This window comes from Phascolarctos cinereus, unplaced genomic scaffold (assembly GCF_003287225.1).
Source record: "Phascolarctos cinereus isolate Bilbo 61053 unplaced genomic scaffold, phaCin_HiC Scaffold_5;HRSCAF=322, whole genome shotgun sequence".
NCBI lineage: Eukaryota > Metazoa > Chordata > Mammalia > Diprotodontia > Phascolarctidae > Phascolarctos > Phascolarctos cinereus.
Genome location: NW_027555958.1, coordinates 284,153,130 through 284,169,467, shown reverse-complemented (window position 1 = coordinate 284,169,467; position 16,338 = coordinate 284,153,130). Strand labels below are relative to the sequence as shown.

The following is a 16,338-nucleotide window of genomic DNA, read 5'->3' as shown; positions in this document are numbered from 1 at the left end:
GCCTCCACAATTAACCTCAGCGTTGGACTAGAGTGTTCCATGTTGTTAATTTTGGGGGAAGAGGGCCAGATTACACTCTTAAGGTTTGCAGACTTGTGATATATGAGATTCAGATAACTTATTTTCTCTACATACCTACAATTTAGCAGCCTCCACATGACTAGTGTTTTATTAGCAATGTGGGCACTTAGTTTTCAAATCAAAATCATTAACTTTCAACATGACCCTTAACCCCACCCCCAAAATGGCCTTTTAGGGGAATGAGTAAGGTACAATACCTGGAGTCCTGTTTACTTCGACTACTTTTCATCTCTTCACTTTTGACTGTCAACACAATATTGAGATAACGCAGATCATAAAGTAGCTGCAGCGCCCTGTTCTGGGTCATTGGGAATGTACCTTCTTTCTGCAAATTGTTTTCCCCAAACACAAAGAAGAATTATATGGGCATACCAGCAGTCATTCATTAACCTAGTGATCTCCAAAATGGGAAGACAGTTGTCACCCCAGAGGGACTAGGCCTGACCCCAAGGGGGGTGTGGTAGTCAAACTGAAGCTTGGGAGACACATTTCATCCCTGCCCTGCCCAGTTGTGGGGCTGGTTTGTTCCCAACACCATGTTCCTCTACCCTGCCTCATCTATTCCCTCTACTGAGCCAGGTGTCATCTCTGAAGGAAAAGGAGATCTGAGTCCCTACAGCAGCAGCTACACGGATGCTAAAAGGAAAATGCCATAACCCCTTCACCCTATATCTAGGGCAGTGATTGATGAATAAGAGGAACCTAACCACCTCTGCCACTTCATTTTAGAAGGGACAGTGAACTACACAGAATAAGCAGAAATGGATGGGTTGTGAAAGAGCAAAGATGTTGCTTTTTCTTTCTTCCATATTTCCCAATTACTGTCCATACCACCTTCCTTCACAACCTATTATCCTTGATGCCTCAGATTTCCCACCCCTGACACGTAGTCATTTATATCTCACCCTTCTAAGATTTCTATTTTTGTGTAAGTTTTACAATGTACATAATTAGTGCAGTAGCACATGTATATACTTTTATTTACTGTAAGTAAATTACATATACCAGGAATGTGTGCTCAACAATTTTTTACCAGTAGGTATGTTTAATTAAAAATGTTTGGAGATTACTGTACTAACCAATCCAGAATTAGTCTTGGGCAAGTTGAATTTTGATATTTTGAGAGAAGACTTTTACAACTGAAATTCCAAGTTTCTAGATAAAAGAACTCTAATTGCTTGATTAGTCCAAATTTCAGGTTAGGCCTCGGTCTAAAAGTTAAAGCCTCCAATTTGTAACAGATTGAAGGCTTACACCCTGTACCAGCAGGTCAAATGAGTCCCGTGTGACAATTTAGGAAGGTGAGGAAAAGAGGAACTTCTCTGCTATAAAAGACAGGCATAAATTAACAGGAAGGGGAAGCTGGATGCTCTTGCTATCAATGGGAATTACATCGTCTTAGTAGGAAAGATATAGCCAAGAGCTGAATTTGATCAGCATTAAACTTGGGTATGCACAGGCTTAAGAAGGATGAATACATGGAGACTGGTTTCACATTTTAAGAAATGCAAACCATGGTTGAGGGGAAAGGTATAATTTAACTGGGTGAGAGAGAAAGGTATTTGGATATCCTAGTAATTGGTACCTGGCCCAAGTGTTCCTAAAGGTATTGCCAAGTATGTCTGAAAGCTATGACTTATATGTCTAAACTCCCCATCAGAGCTACTGCAAACCAAGACATGTTTTAGGCAGAGATGAGCCTTACAACATACCTTTGTTGTCTTCTCTTCAGAAAGCTTTTCATAGCCTGCTAATACTTGAACCAGGCACCCCTTTAGCATCTCCTGCAGTGTTGCCTTTGGCAAGGCATGGCCTCCAACCTGATTTATTTCCTGACACAGGCTGAAGAGGAAGGATTGTACATACCAGGATGGCTACAAGAATCAAATACTGTCATTTAGAAAGGAGTTGGCAGGCGATCAAAATGGGGTCATGGGGAAAGTAGGATGGGTTTAGCTATATAATGCTTCTTTTAACATGACTGGGACTTGACCACTTATATCAACCATCTCTGCCCCACATACCATTCCAGGACTCTGCTTCACACACAGCACAAAGACTTCAGGAGGAGGACCATGATAGTAAAATGAAAATTTTTTACCCAGGTACTTCTGCAAAAGCCCTTTGTGTGAGGGGGCTGTCATTCTTTTCATGGCCCATAGGTAACAAAATTCATAGACAAGGTAGAATCTTGTTTGGGAAGCCATGCTTTATAGGAGTGTGGGAAAATTAACAACTGGAAAATTCAGTTACTAAACTTTGAAGTTCTAATCCTTAATTGATGTAAGGGTCCTAACTTATTCTCTACATGACACTATTTTGGCTCCTACTAAAGGAAAGGCATCAGGAAACTGGATACCCAGTCTCTCAATTCCCACTAGTTAACTGTGTGCCTTGGCACACTCATTGTGCCTCACCAGCAAATTACAACAAACCACTTTGTAAGATGATTAATTACATTTCAGCACTTTAAAATAAATCTCAATATACTTAACTTATTCCTACAACCTTATAAGGTAGTGGTGCAAGAAATTCTACTTTAGAGAAAAACTAAGTAGGGCCCAGAAAGGTGGTCACATGCCCAAGACTGCACTAGGACTTGACCCCAGATTTGTCCATCTTTTTCCCTATGCCTCTCAGGAAGCAGTTCTTTCTAACTGAGGCTCACATGAAAGTGACTCTACCTCACCTGTACTGGCAGTCGAATCTTGGATGTTACACTGCTCCCAGTTTCTGTCTCCTCCTGGATTTCTAGCTCATCCCAGTTGGTGGCCATAGCTAGGATAGAACCAGCATCATCAAGAAGTAATGACTGGGTGAAATCATGAGCCAGGACCTAGCAATCAAAGAAAGAGATTCAATGGAACACCTCACAGATACGTCCAGGGTGGGTATAAACAAGTGAATATGCCATAGAAAGGGCATCTTGTCATGTGCTGAGCCTTTTGAGTAAATGATATCCATTCCCCTTGTTCCTAAGTTCTCAAAAGCAGCATACGGGATGTTCCTGTTAACTTAGAAGACAGCAACATAGCTTTTCAATTAAAAGCTGGCACTTGAATACGAGTCCAAAACGATGTAGATATTTTGGAAAAGAACAGATTCTTTCCAGGGAGGAGAATGGTGATGAAACCACCCAATCCCCAGAAGGGATCCCACATTTTCAGCTGATGAAGCTGATTTCCAGTTCTTAAGGTCATGACACTGAATAGAAAAAAATATACTAGGGAAAACAGGAAAGAGGTCTGGTAAGAAAAAATGCTAGTGATTGATGGTAAGCTTTTTCTAGTCCCCTCAAAGCCCCCACATTTATTTATTTCCACATGGAAGGCTTCCTACTAAGAACAATGAAGTCATTTAACAGGAGCTCCTTCCACACTTGAACTTTACGTCTTCATCTTGTCTCAGAATGAGGCAGCCTCTTTAAAGCTAATCTTTCCAACTGTGCTTTTGATCCCATGTCTTCCCATTTTCAGGGCCCTGCTCTATCAATCACCCCAATGTCCTTCATCCAGTTAATCCTCAATACTCTTCTCCACTGGCTCATTCCCCTTCTCTACACAGTCACTCCTATCCCACCCCTACTCCAAACCACTACTATCTCCTCCTTTCCACTGCTTAACTACTAGCAAGAGTAGGCTAACTGGATGCCGCCTCTCCACCACCAGCCCATGCCTCAACTAGCAATGATACTTCTAACACTTGGTAACCCTTCCCTCCCTGACACTCTCTCCTTGCAGCTGAAGAGGTAGGAGAATCAGGGGAGCACAGCGTGGCAGAAGCTATTTCTGCTGTAACCTCACCCAGCTCCCTAAATGCAGGCATTTTTCCAAGGATCTTTAGCTTTCTTTTCCTCTTCTGTATTTTCCTTCAGCACACTCCTCCACTGGCACTGGCACTGGCACAATTTAAACTATCACCTTCCACACCAACAACCCCAAATCTATTCTTGACAGCCCTGCTTTTTGGGCAGTTAGGGAGGTTCACACCCCTGCCACCACTGGGAAGATTAATCTAGCGATAGTGTATAGGATGGATTGGATGGAGAGAGGTTAAAGGCAAGGGGACCAATTAGACTATTGCAGTAGTCCTAGGAGAGGTACGATCTGAAGAAGAGAAAGAATTGCAAGGTAGACTCAAGGATTTGGTATCTCATAAGGAGGGACAAGGACAGGTCAAGCCTTGGCAACTGAAATGTTAGTGCCAGAACTGAACAGGTTTAGAGATCTGGGAAAGTGATAACTTGAATGTCTCACGGGCAGCTCAGATTCAGCATATCCCAAACCAAACTGAACTAAGCCAGGCTTAAAAACTCGAGGTCACCTTTGACCTCTCTCTTCTTTACCTACAGCCGTACATACAGCTGCCAAGTCTCTTAAATCTACCTTGAAATCTCTTACAGTTGTCCCCAACCCTTCATCTCTATTGCCACTTCTATGTGGTTCTCAGTATGTCTGCCCTGGACTAGTGCGGGAGTCTGGTCTTATTTGCAATCTCTCCTCACTACTCCAATCCACACTAAACATTACTGCTAGGTTAATCAACACATGTCTGAAGACATTAATCCCTGGCTAAAAAACATATACAGTAAGCTCCCCAATGCCTAACAAAGACAACTCTTTAGCCTTGTATTCAAAGGACTGCCCCCACCCCAAACCTGGTTCCAATGGAGGAACCCACAGATCCTAATTCTCCAGCCAAACTGCACCAGTTAACAATCCCTTAACACCTCTGAAGTTTTCTACTTTGTTTATACTATTCCTCATGCCTGGAATATTTTTTATACCCACCTTCACCTGCTGAAACCCTAAGGCCTAGTTCAAGTACGACCTCTCCCATGTAGCCTTCCCTGATAATTCCAGCTAGAAGTGAATTTTTGTCACATTTTGTGCTTCCCCTTTGTATTACAATTATTTGTATATATCTTATTTCCTCTAACATAATGTAAGGGCAGGTTCCTATCTTCCTTCCCTCCTCTCTTCCCACCCCCCTCCCACCCCCCACATCCACATACATTTGTGATGGCCGTGCTCCAGAGCCGGTATCCCAGCAGACTCTGTTCCAGGAGCTGCCCTTTCACTTCTTGCCATTTTGCTAGAACAGGATTCACTTCCTGAGCTTTTCCTTTCGTCTGTTTCTTTGTAGACCGGGGCTCCCTCACAGGTTTCTCTGAAGTGCCCGATTTGCCCAAAATACATCGCTTTAGATAGGGACACAGTTCTCCAAGGGATTGACAGAGCCTGGCCATGAACAGAACTGAGGAGAGCTTGGAACGACAGAGGGTATGGGCCAGCCTTTGTAGCACAGCCTCGGCCCCTTGCAGCTCAGTACGCACACATGCCACTATCTGTTCGGTGCAGGTGGCACAGTAGTTTCGGAGCATTCCCTCCACAGTGCCCGCATCCGAATACCTATCAAAAGCCGAATTCTTGATCTGCACGCCTGAGGCCTCCTTGGGTGCATCTGAGGGAAGGTATGACAAGAGGTCATCCAGTATGACCTTCAGTTTGGAGTCTAGGGCAAGACAAAAGCTCTGTACGTAGGGGCTGAGGGCCTGGGCTTTCATGGAGAGGCCGCTGCTGGCACACTGGTTCCGGTTTGCCACATTGACCCATGCGGCATCTGAAGGCAAGTCAGAAGGACTCTCTGACCAGAGAAAGAGAGACATATTGTGTTCAAACTGAACCTGCTTACTGGGGGAGGCGCTGGAACTGGCTTCGAGCTCCTGCAGAGCTGAAGCCAGAAGCTGTTTGGAGCTGCTGGAGATAGAATCAAAGCCTTCTCTTGTCAGTGTCTAGAAAAGAATGAGAAAGAATCCCAGTCAGATTCCTGAGAGGAAACCTCAGAAACATCCACCACACCCCCCAGCTCCCTCGGCACCTTTCATTCACCTCCAGCTTCCAGTCAAACGAGCCCACTTCTGTTCTCCTGGCATGACATGCTCTTCCTTCCCCACTTCCCTCCCTTAGAAGACTTGGTTTTGTCCAGGCCTTTGCACAAAGCCTTTACTGACTCCTCCAGTTATCAGCATTCTCTCTCACCTCAAACACTTACCTTGTCTTTATCTATCTATGGCACAGGTTGTTTCAGTCAAAAACATATAAGTTCTTTGAGGGCAGGGACCATTTTCCATTCTGTCTTTGTATCTGCCAGGCTTACCACAGTGCCTTACATGTAGCAGGCATTTAATTCAATTCTATGAGCGTTTTCTATGTTGATGTCATTTTTCCAAGTTAAAAAAAATTCTCTTAGTTACACGCTTTTTAAAACCTAGTCTCATTTTTTCTACTCCAGCATCTGCAACTATGCTAATTGGTAGGACTTATTCACCCCCAGAGTAAGCTGAGCAACCCTAGTGAGACATGAAAGCTAACAGGAAAATGCCCTGAGCCAAGCAGGGATGGTGAGGGGCAAACACCTCAGGAAGGGTCACCAGGCACTATCTGAGAGAGCAGCACCTATACCTGCCCTCCCTTCACCTGTAGTCGGTCCAGGAACAGCTGCTGCAACAGGTCCTCCCAGAAGGAGATGCGCTTATCCAGGAGGCGTCGGCACACCACCTCCCAGCTGCGGCTCATGGAGTCGCTGGTGAGCAGCTCCCACGCAGCATCTCGGATCCCTGCAAGGCCTTTCAGGCTCTTTACATAAACCAGCAAATTGGTGATCCCAATTTTGATGTCTTCATTACACCTGCAACACAATCATTTTCTTTTGAGTCCCCTGTCAATGTGTAGCCTCTTTCCCATACCCCCCCTCATAGATGTGCTGCTTTTTTCCCCTTAGGCTGAGGACAGTGACATGTTTTTGAGTGGGTCACAGGCCTGAGGAGCGCCACGCAGTGGCCCTCAGGAGATCCACCATCACACACTCTCTGCCTCAGGGAACCATGAAAAGCAGCCACTGCTACCAGCCTACGGAAACCTCTCCCTCGAGGCTTACATGCTGATCCATTTCTGTAGAGTGTCTTTCAGGTACTCCTCATTGATGGGGTGTGCAAGAGTCCGAAGAGCTGGCTGGAACTCCACAATGGAGGCTGGGAGGTACTTGAACCAGCTACACAGCTTCATCTCTTGCAAGACACTGATGATGCCTTTCCCTAAACAGATGAAGCCTACTGGTCAACAATAGTTTAAACAGAATAAATAGGAGTCTTAAGTCTTCCCCCTCCTCTGGGCAGGTATGAAAGGAATTACATAGGGTGAATGAAATCTTCATCCCTGGAGCCGATACTTGAAGTGGGAAAAATAAAGGTATGAGAATGAGTTACAGGTCTTCCCAACACATGTGTGTGTGTGTGTGTGTGTGTGTGTGTGTCTCTCTCTCTCTTTCTCATACACTCCAGGCTAACCCTTCCACAATTCCCTACTACTTTGAGAAACTGGTTCCCAGTAAAATAGGGAACAGGAAAAGAAAAGGAAAATTTAGGAAGAGAATATTGGAGTGGTAGTTATGAATTCAAATATGAAAAATCAGAATTAAATCTGATATTTAAAAACATGGAAACTTAGGAAATGTTCTCACTCCTATGTGCTTCACTATCCAGAGACAGCAGACAACTGCTTCCTCTGGATTTAAATCACGCCTAGTGGTAGGGAAATAGACCAAATGACATCGTAAAGTCCTTTCTGGCTTTATGATTTCTAATGCCTTTGAAAAAAGGAGGAGCTATTGTACTTAAAAGTGTATTGGAAACAGATATAATGCGGAGGCTGTGCCTGAGTTTGAAAGAGAAGTAAATCAGACTTGAAATGGAATGATATCATATTATACCATTCTCTTAAGGAAGGTGCTCAGGGGGTTCACCTGCAAGCCGCTGGCTTGTGACAGAGTCCAGGGTAGAGAAGAGTATGCCACATGGAAGGGATGGATCAGGCAGCACACCTTCAGGCAAAGTGTAGAAGAGGGCATGGGCCTGGAACAGAGTAGTGACCAGCAGCTCCACTAATGAACAAATCTGAGCTTTAATACCAGCACCTACATGAAGAAAGCATCTTCTTTTACTGAAATGGACAGGAATTTCATTTTAAGTATATGTCTATGAAAGTCTGTGGTCAAAAATAATCTCAAAGAAATGATTCTCTCTCAGCTTATGAGGATCAAATCTTGAAGGAAAATCAGCTTTCCCTACCATGGTGCGGCTGATTGAGAAGCTGCTGAACGGCGGCCTTTCTGGCTAACAGGAAATCTGCGAGGGCCTGTCGAGGAGAACTGTCTTCTAGAAGCATGACTGAAGACAAGGCCTCTGCAATGGCCTGGTCAGACACAGTCTGGTATCTGAGTATCATCTTGGTTTCATGCAGAATGGTTGACCTAGGAAGAAATAAAACAAAAGGGCAAAGGAGAGGACAAAGGTAAATGGGATCTCAAGCCAGTCCAAGGCAATGGAAGAACCCCAAGAAACAACTGGGAAGAATCTTAAATGGCAGAAGAGGAAAGTAATAACCCACTAATTGTGAGCCTCCAGAATCAGCCCAGGAAATGATCTTCTGCATCAATGACTCACCGGAAGTGGCTGGCTGCTGCCACCTGACGGACGAGGATCGGGAAACGGGCCAGAACAGGGCTATAGCAGCCACTGTTGGAGTCCAGCCGGAGCAGGCTGTGAAGGTGGCAGCAGAGCAGGTAAAGCTGGGTGGCACGCAGGTACTGAGAGGCTTCCATGGAGCTCCAGATTTTCTCAGGAATCTCCAAGAGTAGCTTGATCTGGGCAGCCATGCTGTAGAACTTCTGGGAGGGCTGTGGGGGCTACAGGAAAAATCAAGGACATGGAAGAGCCCAAACTTTTGTCACTTGCCACTCAGTGGGAAGCTTGAGGCCTAACTTTGGCCAACAAACCTGAATTATGCAGGCTATGTTCTTATCTACTCTGAGGGGCATGGAAGCTTGGCTCTGTGGAAGGTCAGCAGACAAATGAGACTGTGATCTGCTATGCAGCACCTGCCCTCACTCAGTTCTGTGAGCCCGCATGCGTGCGTGTATGCTCGTGCGCACAAACACACCAATGGAAAAGTCGAGCCCCTCTCTCATCTACCTTTATGTCAAATTTCCATCATTCTCCTTGACCTCTCTTCAGCGTTTCAATTCAACAAATACTGATCAAGCTCCCATGTGTGCCAGCCACTGTGCTAGGTGCTGGAGTCATGGAGACAAAAATAACTCAGCCGTTGCCCTCGAGAAGCTCACAGTGTACTGAGGAAACCAAAATGTGCACTTCTAAGCAGACGCAAGGTAGAACTAGTAAGTGTGAATGTGAGGCTAGGCACTGTGGGGGAGAGGGCACTTGATCTGTGCTCTGAAGGAATCTAGGGATTCTACCATTTGGAGGCGAAAAGAACAATCTAGATATGAGGGACAGCAAAGGTGAGAGATGGAATGACACGTGTGGCTAGCAAGCCAGTTTGACTGAAGAAAAGGCAATCAATGAAATAAGAATGGAGAGGTAGGTAGAAGATTTTAAGAAGTCAGGCTGACCCTGGGACACCCAGGCTACCGCAGGCACTAACTTGGGAGGTACAGAATGAGACTCATTATGGTGTAATTTCCTCCTTTGTCTGAAGGGTAGTAATCCAGACCTACGGCGCCATCTCAGAAGAAACATCATTCTCTATTCTCAAACTCAGTTCCTTTCTTTTCAGGGAAAAAAGGATACAGTGTTGTTCCTTACTGGAGAGCCCTGTTCTCTGAGAAATGCTTGAGAATCACCTTTTTTTGGCAATTCTAGTACCTCTCATTTAGCTGCAGTTTCAACTGTTAAATTTCCTGACTCATGGCATTGCACTTCTGTGCCACTTCATTCCAGGGGACACCAAATTGCTTTTAACGTGATTTAAAATATTTTAAAGCATTTGTTAGATCACTTGTGTGAAATTTCCAAAAACAACAAAAGCCACCCTATCTTTCTGGTGCTGCTAATCTAATAATGGTACAAGAGGTTACATGTTGCTATATTTTGGCTCCTAAACCACAACCATCTTATGGAAATCCACGGAAATCCCTATGGCACACAACACTAACTGCTCCATAAAAATTCCCTACACCCTTCTTGCAACAATGATTAGACTGCAGCACTTCTGTGCTATATGCTGTATATATACTGTATACTGTACTCATGATTGCCTCCACATACCACATGCCACTGTTAAGTAGTTGGGAATTTGCCAGGCGTTAAAGTTAACTTTGAAAAATATAAAATAAAGGGGGCAGCCAGGGGACACAGTGGATAGAGCACTGGCCTTAGAATCTAGAGGACCTGAGTTCAAATCTAGCCTCAGACACATAACCACTCACTAGCTGTATGACTCTGGGCAAGTCACTTAACCCCAATTGCCTCACCAAAAGGGGGGAAAAAAAGAATGAAGGAAAAATATAAAAAGCAGAAACTGGAAAAAAATAAAATAAAAAGTCAGTCTGAGAATTTTATATTTTATCCTAGAGGCAATCAAGGGCCACTGAAAATCTCTGAGTAGGAAATTAAATCTGTACATTAGGAATATCAGTTTGGCTGCTGTGTGTCAACATTCCTCTTCCCTTGGGTAATCTCTTGGTTCTTTTTCTACCTCTGAATATTCTTATCTTCCTTAATAGGTTCTTTTCCTCCTCCTTTCCCTTAAATGTGGATGACCCCCAAGGGTCAGGCCACTTCTCTTTATTTGTTCTCAGGTCTCATCTAATCTCAGTTTCAACTATCACGGCTTATGCAGAGGATGCCCAACTCTACAGGCCTACCCTGTCTTGTGTTCTAGCCTCATATTTCCAATTGCCTGCTGGATCTTTCCATTTGGATATCCTCATGTCACCTCTGTTATATCTAAAACTGAACTCATTTCTCAAAAAGAAAAACTAGCTCCCTATATCCCATGCTGTGTTTCTTAATTATTTTTTCCCACGTCAACATATTTAGCAAAATGTTATTTGTTATATAAGATGAGATTCTTGGGTGGGTGGAGAGGGAGGGATGCTGGGAGAAATTTGGTGATATAAAAAAAGATATCAATAAAAATGTATTTTGAAAAATAATTAGCGGTATGCCATAAATGAATAATTTCTTGGATACAGAAGTCCCACAATATAAACTGTTATCTTGCTTATAGGTAAGCTGAGCAGGACACCTCCCCTCATGCCTTGACACACTGCTAGCTCCACCGCTTACACTTCCTTACTCCCCTTCTTTGGATCTGGTGTTCTGATGAACTTTGGCTTAAACCTATGGTTTCCCAGGAGGGTTCTTTCCTCTGACCTGAGGACTGCCTTTAATCAATACCAGTCTGTCCCATCTCAGCTAAGAGCTGGGGATGTTACATGAATGGTTCTGCCAGTATTCAAGTTTTAAAATCTTGAAGTCAACTTTGACTCCCTCATTCTTGGCTTCCATATTCAGCTAGTCACTAAATCCTGTCAATTCTTCTAAGTTTTCTCATATCTATCCTTCCATTCCCATTGCCACCAATGAGTTCAGGTCACGATCACCTCAGCCTAATACAACCACCTTTTAAAATGAACACGTTGCCTCTGGTCCCTGTCCCCTCTACCACAGCTGCCAGATTACGCATCTTCTGATATAGCTTTGTTCATGTCAACGTCTTGTTCAAAACCTTGTAAAAGTCCCTGGATAACGCCTGGCATTCAAGTCCTGAGCTTTCTATCTAGCCTTAGCTCAGACTAAACCTAAATGTGAATCCTCCACTCCAGGAAAACTAGCTTTCTCACCATCCTCTGAATAGACTTTATCCTTTCCCACAATTCTTAGCTTTTACTCTCCTCATTCTACCCTCTTCTTTTGTTCTGTCTCCTCCTCTTCTATAACCAATCTTTATGACTCTGTTTAAATCCCACCTCTAATGAACACCTCCCTGACCAGCTCCAGCCTGTGGGGTTCTCTCCTCTGAATTCCTGAAGCAATTATTTTGCCAACTAATCATGTACCCATGAGACATTTCTTCTACTGAGTTCTTCAACTGCCATTCCAATTTTTTATTGTCATTAAGCTTTTCATCTGTTTATATATTCCACAGCTAGACTAGAGACTCCTCGAGGGCAGGTTTTTTGCTTTTTTGTATTCCCCACAGAGCACTGCACTGTAGGCACTCAAAAACATGTGAGGTGATTTTGATTTTGGAATAGGAATCTTATACAATAGGTCCCTATACAGCTACCATTTCTAGAATCTCAAGGTAAAAGCAAGTTCAAATTTTCAGCATTTTGTCATTTCACCCTAGTACACTAAATTCATCATTATTATGATGTTGTCAAGTGATGCTAAGGCTAAGTATACTCTGTAAATCTTGGGTAAGGCTCTATGCATATTAGCATGCACTAACTACAGAACTCATGTTTGACAATAAAAGTCCTTCATTTCAAAATGAAGGGAATACTTCCGACTTTCCAAGGCTCTGTAAGAGCTCAACTTTTAAAATCAGAATTATCAGAAAAATGGCAATAAAAGTTTTGGTGTTCCTGCAGGGTTATTTTTGTTCATTCTTTGTTCTCAAGAGGACCAATGACATCAGGAGGGCAATGTCTTGACTTGCAAGTGAACTGGACTTAAGCGAGGCAAGGCTGTGCAAAGTCATCAGCCTCACAGTCCTCCACAGTCACTGGAGTCCAGTGGCAAGACACAGGTTGGGACAACTGGTGATGGCCCGATGCAGTAGATAACCTTGGCTTTTTTAAGCTAAGGTATTTCCTCAGATCTCAGCCGTCTGAGGCAACACCCATTCAAGTAGTTAAAGGCTACGTAAGAACTGAGGCAAAAGATGGCCTAGTTTGTCTTCACAAAAGACTCAGACTGGAAGAGGAAGACCCTCAGTTTCTGCCCAGAACAGAAAGAAGGTATATATGCACCCAAACAATGAGCAAGTGAGGCTTGGGCTGGGACCTACTGGCCAATCAGTGAGAGCCAAAGTGATTTGGGTTTAAAGGCCTAGTCAAGTAGTTCCATTTGAATCCCAATGGGCTTTATCAAAGCCTGGTTTTCCAGAGCTATATTTCACAGAATTCAAGTCAACAAACATTTCTTAAGTACCTAGGCACTGAGTTAGGGAATGGAAATACCAATACTAAAAAAAGTCCTTGCCCTCAAGAAGTTTAAATTCTGTGGGGAAACACAACGGTAAACAAGTAAATATAAAATAATTTTAAGAGGGAGAGAGTGCTAATCAGCTCAATTCTTGGCTCCCACACACAAATCCCAACCCTGAATTACTACCACCTGCCAGTTCCATTCCACTCCACTCACCTGCAGCAGAACACTAGAGGAAACTGAGGAAGTCATGTAGCTTGCGTCCTATGCAAATCTGTCATCTAATCTCAACTGGGTGCTCACCCCCAGCAAGACAGTCCTTTTATTACTCCCCAATTGATGACCTATCTCACTTTCCACAACAGCTGTTCCAAAACTCTCCCCAAAATCCTTTCTCTGTCCCACTCAGGTGAGGCTTATACTTTATTGAGAGAAATCAAGGTTATTCACAAGGAGCTCACCCTTCTCATCTTGGTATCACCCCCCCACTGTTTCTTCTCTTACTGTAGTCCGTGAGGAAGAGGACAACCTCACCAAGGACAACCCTTCTACATGTGCCTTTGATCTTCTCTCTTCCCATCTTTTCCAGTAGACTGCCCCCACTATCATTCCTTATCTCTCACACCCTTAAAAAAGCCTCACTAAATTCCACCATCCCTGCTAGCTATCATCACATAACTTTCCTCACCTTCTCAGCCAAACTATTTGAAAGAACTCAAAAGTTTATGCTGGTTACCTTCCCTTCCTCTCCTCCCACTTATTCTCAGCCCTTTGAAATCTGGCTTCTGCCCTCAATACTCCACTGAGACTGCCCTCTCCAAAGCTGTTAATCATCCCTTAATTGCCAAATCTAATGGCATTTTCTCAGTCCTCATGCCCCTTGATCCCTTTTCGGCATCTGACATTGCTGGCCATCTTCTCCTTCCTGTACACTGTCCTCCCTGGGTTTCTGTGACACTGTCTTCTTCAGGCTATTCTCTTATCTGGCTGACTGCTCCATCTCGGTCTCCTTTCCTGGTTCATCATCCAAGTCATGCCTATGAACTGTGTCTCTACTCTAAAACTCTTCTCTCTTTTCTCTCTATATTCTCTCCCTTCGTGACCTCATCAGCTTCCATGGATTCAATTAACATATTTAACTCAATTAACATAATTAATAACAAAGATAATTATATCCTGGCCCATTCTCTCTCCTAAACTATAAGTCTAACATCAACAATGGCCTACTGGACATTTCCAACTGAATGTCTCAAAGACATCACAAACTCAAGCAGCAAATTCCATTAGTTATCCTCTCAAACCCACCCCTCTTCTAAATGAACTTCCAAATTACTGTCCAGGGCATCACCATCTCTCCAGGCACCCAGCTGCTCAACCTTGAGGTCTGCCTAGCAACCAAGGATGGGGAACCTGCGGCCTCCAGGCCACATGTGGCCTTCTAGGTCCTCAAGTGCAGCCTTTCAAGGAGTCCAAGTTTTACAGAACAAATCCTTTTATCAAGGGGATTTGTTCTTTGAAATTTGGATTCAAAGGAGACCTAGAGGGCCACATGTGGTTTCAAAGCTGCAGGTTCTACAACCTTGGCCTAGATTCTTTACTCTTTCTTACCCCACATCCAACTGTTTGGTAATTCTTGTCATTTCTACCTCATCTCTCCTTTCTGTCCCCTTCTTTCCACTACCCTGGTTTAACCTATTGCCTAAGCTACTGAAATGGTCTCCTCATTGCCCTCCCCGCTTCCAGTATTTCAGCCCTCATATTAATTCTCCACACTGCTGATAAATTGAGATTCCTGAAACACATCTGCCCATGTCACTGCCCTACTCAAAAATCTTTTGTGTGGCTTCCAATTGCTTCTAGGATAGCATATAAACTCCCCTGCTTGGCATGTAAAGTACTCCACAAAAACCCCCACCTCCTTCTTCCAGGCTTATTTCATATGACTTCTTTTCACACAACTCTCCATCCAGTTAAATTATCCCACATGCTCTCTGGCTTTCTGGAAACATTTGCTCCTCAGCTCTGGCTCCAGGAATCCCAAGCTTCCTCCAGGCCACCTCCTACCAGGTCTTTCCTGATCCTCTGGCTTATTAGTCCTCTCTCCTTTGTGTTTACTTATCTGTACATACAGGCTCCTGGGTTAGGTTAGTGTAGTGTAGATAGAGCACTGGACCTTGAGTCCAGAGGACTGGAGTTCAAATGCAGCCTCCAACACTTATTAGCTGGGTGCCCCTGGGTAAGCCAGTTTAACATCTGCCAGTCTCCTCACCCATAAAATAAGAATAACAGCACCTACCTCCCAGGGGTGTGGTGGGAGTAAGATAATATTTGCAAAAGTGCTTTGTAAACCTTATAGCACTCTAAAAACGCTGGCTATTAGTAATCCCTCAGCAGGAGGTAAACTTCCTGAAGGCTGGGCAGTCCTTCCAGATTTTTTCTCTTCATTCTCTAACCCTAACCCAATGCCTTGGACTTTTTTTTTTTGGTGGCCTAGACCTGGAATTTCAATATGTTGGGAATCCCTCTCAAAGGAAACTCCTTCCTTCCACCCTTGCAAATTGGCAGCTGTCCTGGGATTTATAATCTTGGAGCCCAGAACTAAGGTTGGTCCTCCCTGCACTATCCCTCAAGCTGCCTCTTGCTACTCCTGGCACAGAGCAGGTGTTGGTGGAACAGAATGGAATTCCTGGATGAAAAGTGCTCCCCATTAAGGAGCCCAGCGGGGTGGTTCCTCCGTAGGCTAGGAGGTCATCGGCTTCGCAGGGAGGAAGACCTGGGGGGGTGCCCTGCGTGGGTCAGTTGCAGCGAGGTGGGCAGAGATACAAGGGAAGGCGGGGCTTGCGGAAGGGGCGGGGCTTGCGGAAGGGGGCGACACCTGTGGGATGCGCGCGGGGCGCGACGTTGCCGTAGCCGTAGCCCCAGCCGTAGCGTGGCTCTGCTGGCGGAGGCGCGCGCAGCACTGGTCCGTGGCCCTGACGGCGTCCAGCAGTCCCTCGGCGCAGCAGCGCATCTGCCCGATGGTGTCGGCCGCCTCGATCAGGTCGCGGTAGCGCTCGCCCACCATCTGCCGCAGCTCCTCCTTCTTGTGCTCGATCTCCGCTCGTACCTGTCGCTCCAGCCCGCGGATCTCCTCCGCTCCATGTGCCTCGAACAGCGCTGCGGCGTCTCGCAGCTCCGGCCGCTTCAGAGCCGGCGGACCGGCCATCGCGGCCGCCATCTTGGCGCTGTCTGCACTGCGG

The 16,338-nt window shown here is 44.8% G+C and overlaps 1 protein-coding gene across 1 annotated transcript in view; it reads right to left on the bottom strand.

Moving 5' to 3' along the window:
* Positions 1-16,338, bottom strand: part of COG1 (component of oligomeric golgi complex 1) — an 18,587-nt gene extending 2,249 nt beyond the window's left edge. Inside the window, exons 1-10 of the mRNA XM_021002521.2 lie at positions 15,975-16,338; positions 8,585-8,826; positions 8,210-8,391; positions 7,885-8,055; positions 7,021-7,177; positions 6,561-6,771; positions 5,096-5,875; positions 2,771-2,917; positions 1,794-1,955; positions 279-406 (exon numbers count right to left, since the gene is read on the bottom strand). Of these exons, the coding sequence (XP_020858180.2) occupies positions 279-406; positions 1,794-1,955; positions 2,771-2,917; positions 5,096-5,875; positions 6,561-6,771; positions 7,021-7,177; positions 7,885-8,055; positions 8,210-8,391; positions 8,585-8,826; positions 15,975-16,316 (2,522 nt within the window). The 5' untranslated portion in view covers positions 16,317-16,338. The remainder of the gene's footprint in view (positions 1-278; positions 407-1,793; positions 1,956-2,770; positions 2,918-5,095; positions 5,876-6,560; positions 6,772-7,020; positions 7,178-7,884; positions 8,056-8,209; positions 8,392-8,584; positions 8,827-15,974) is intronic.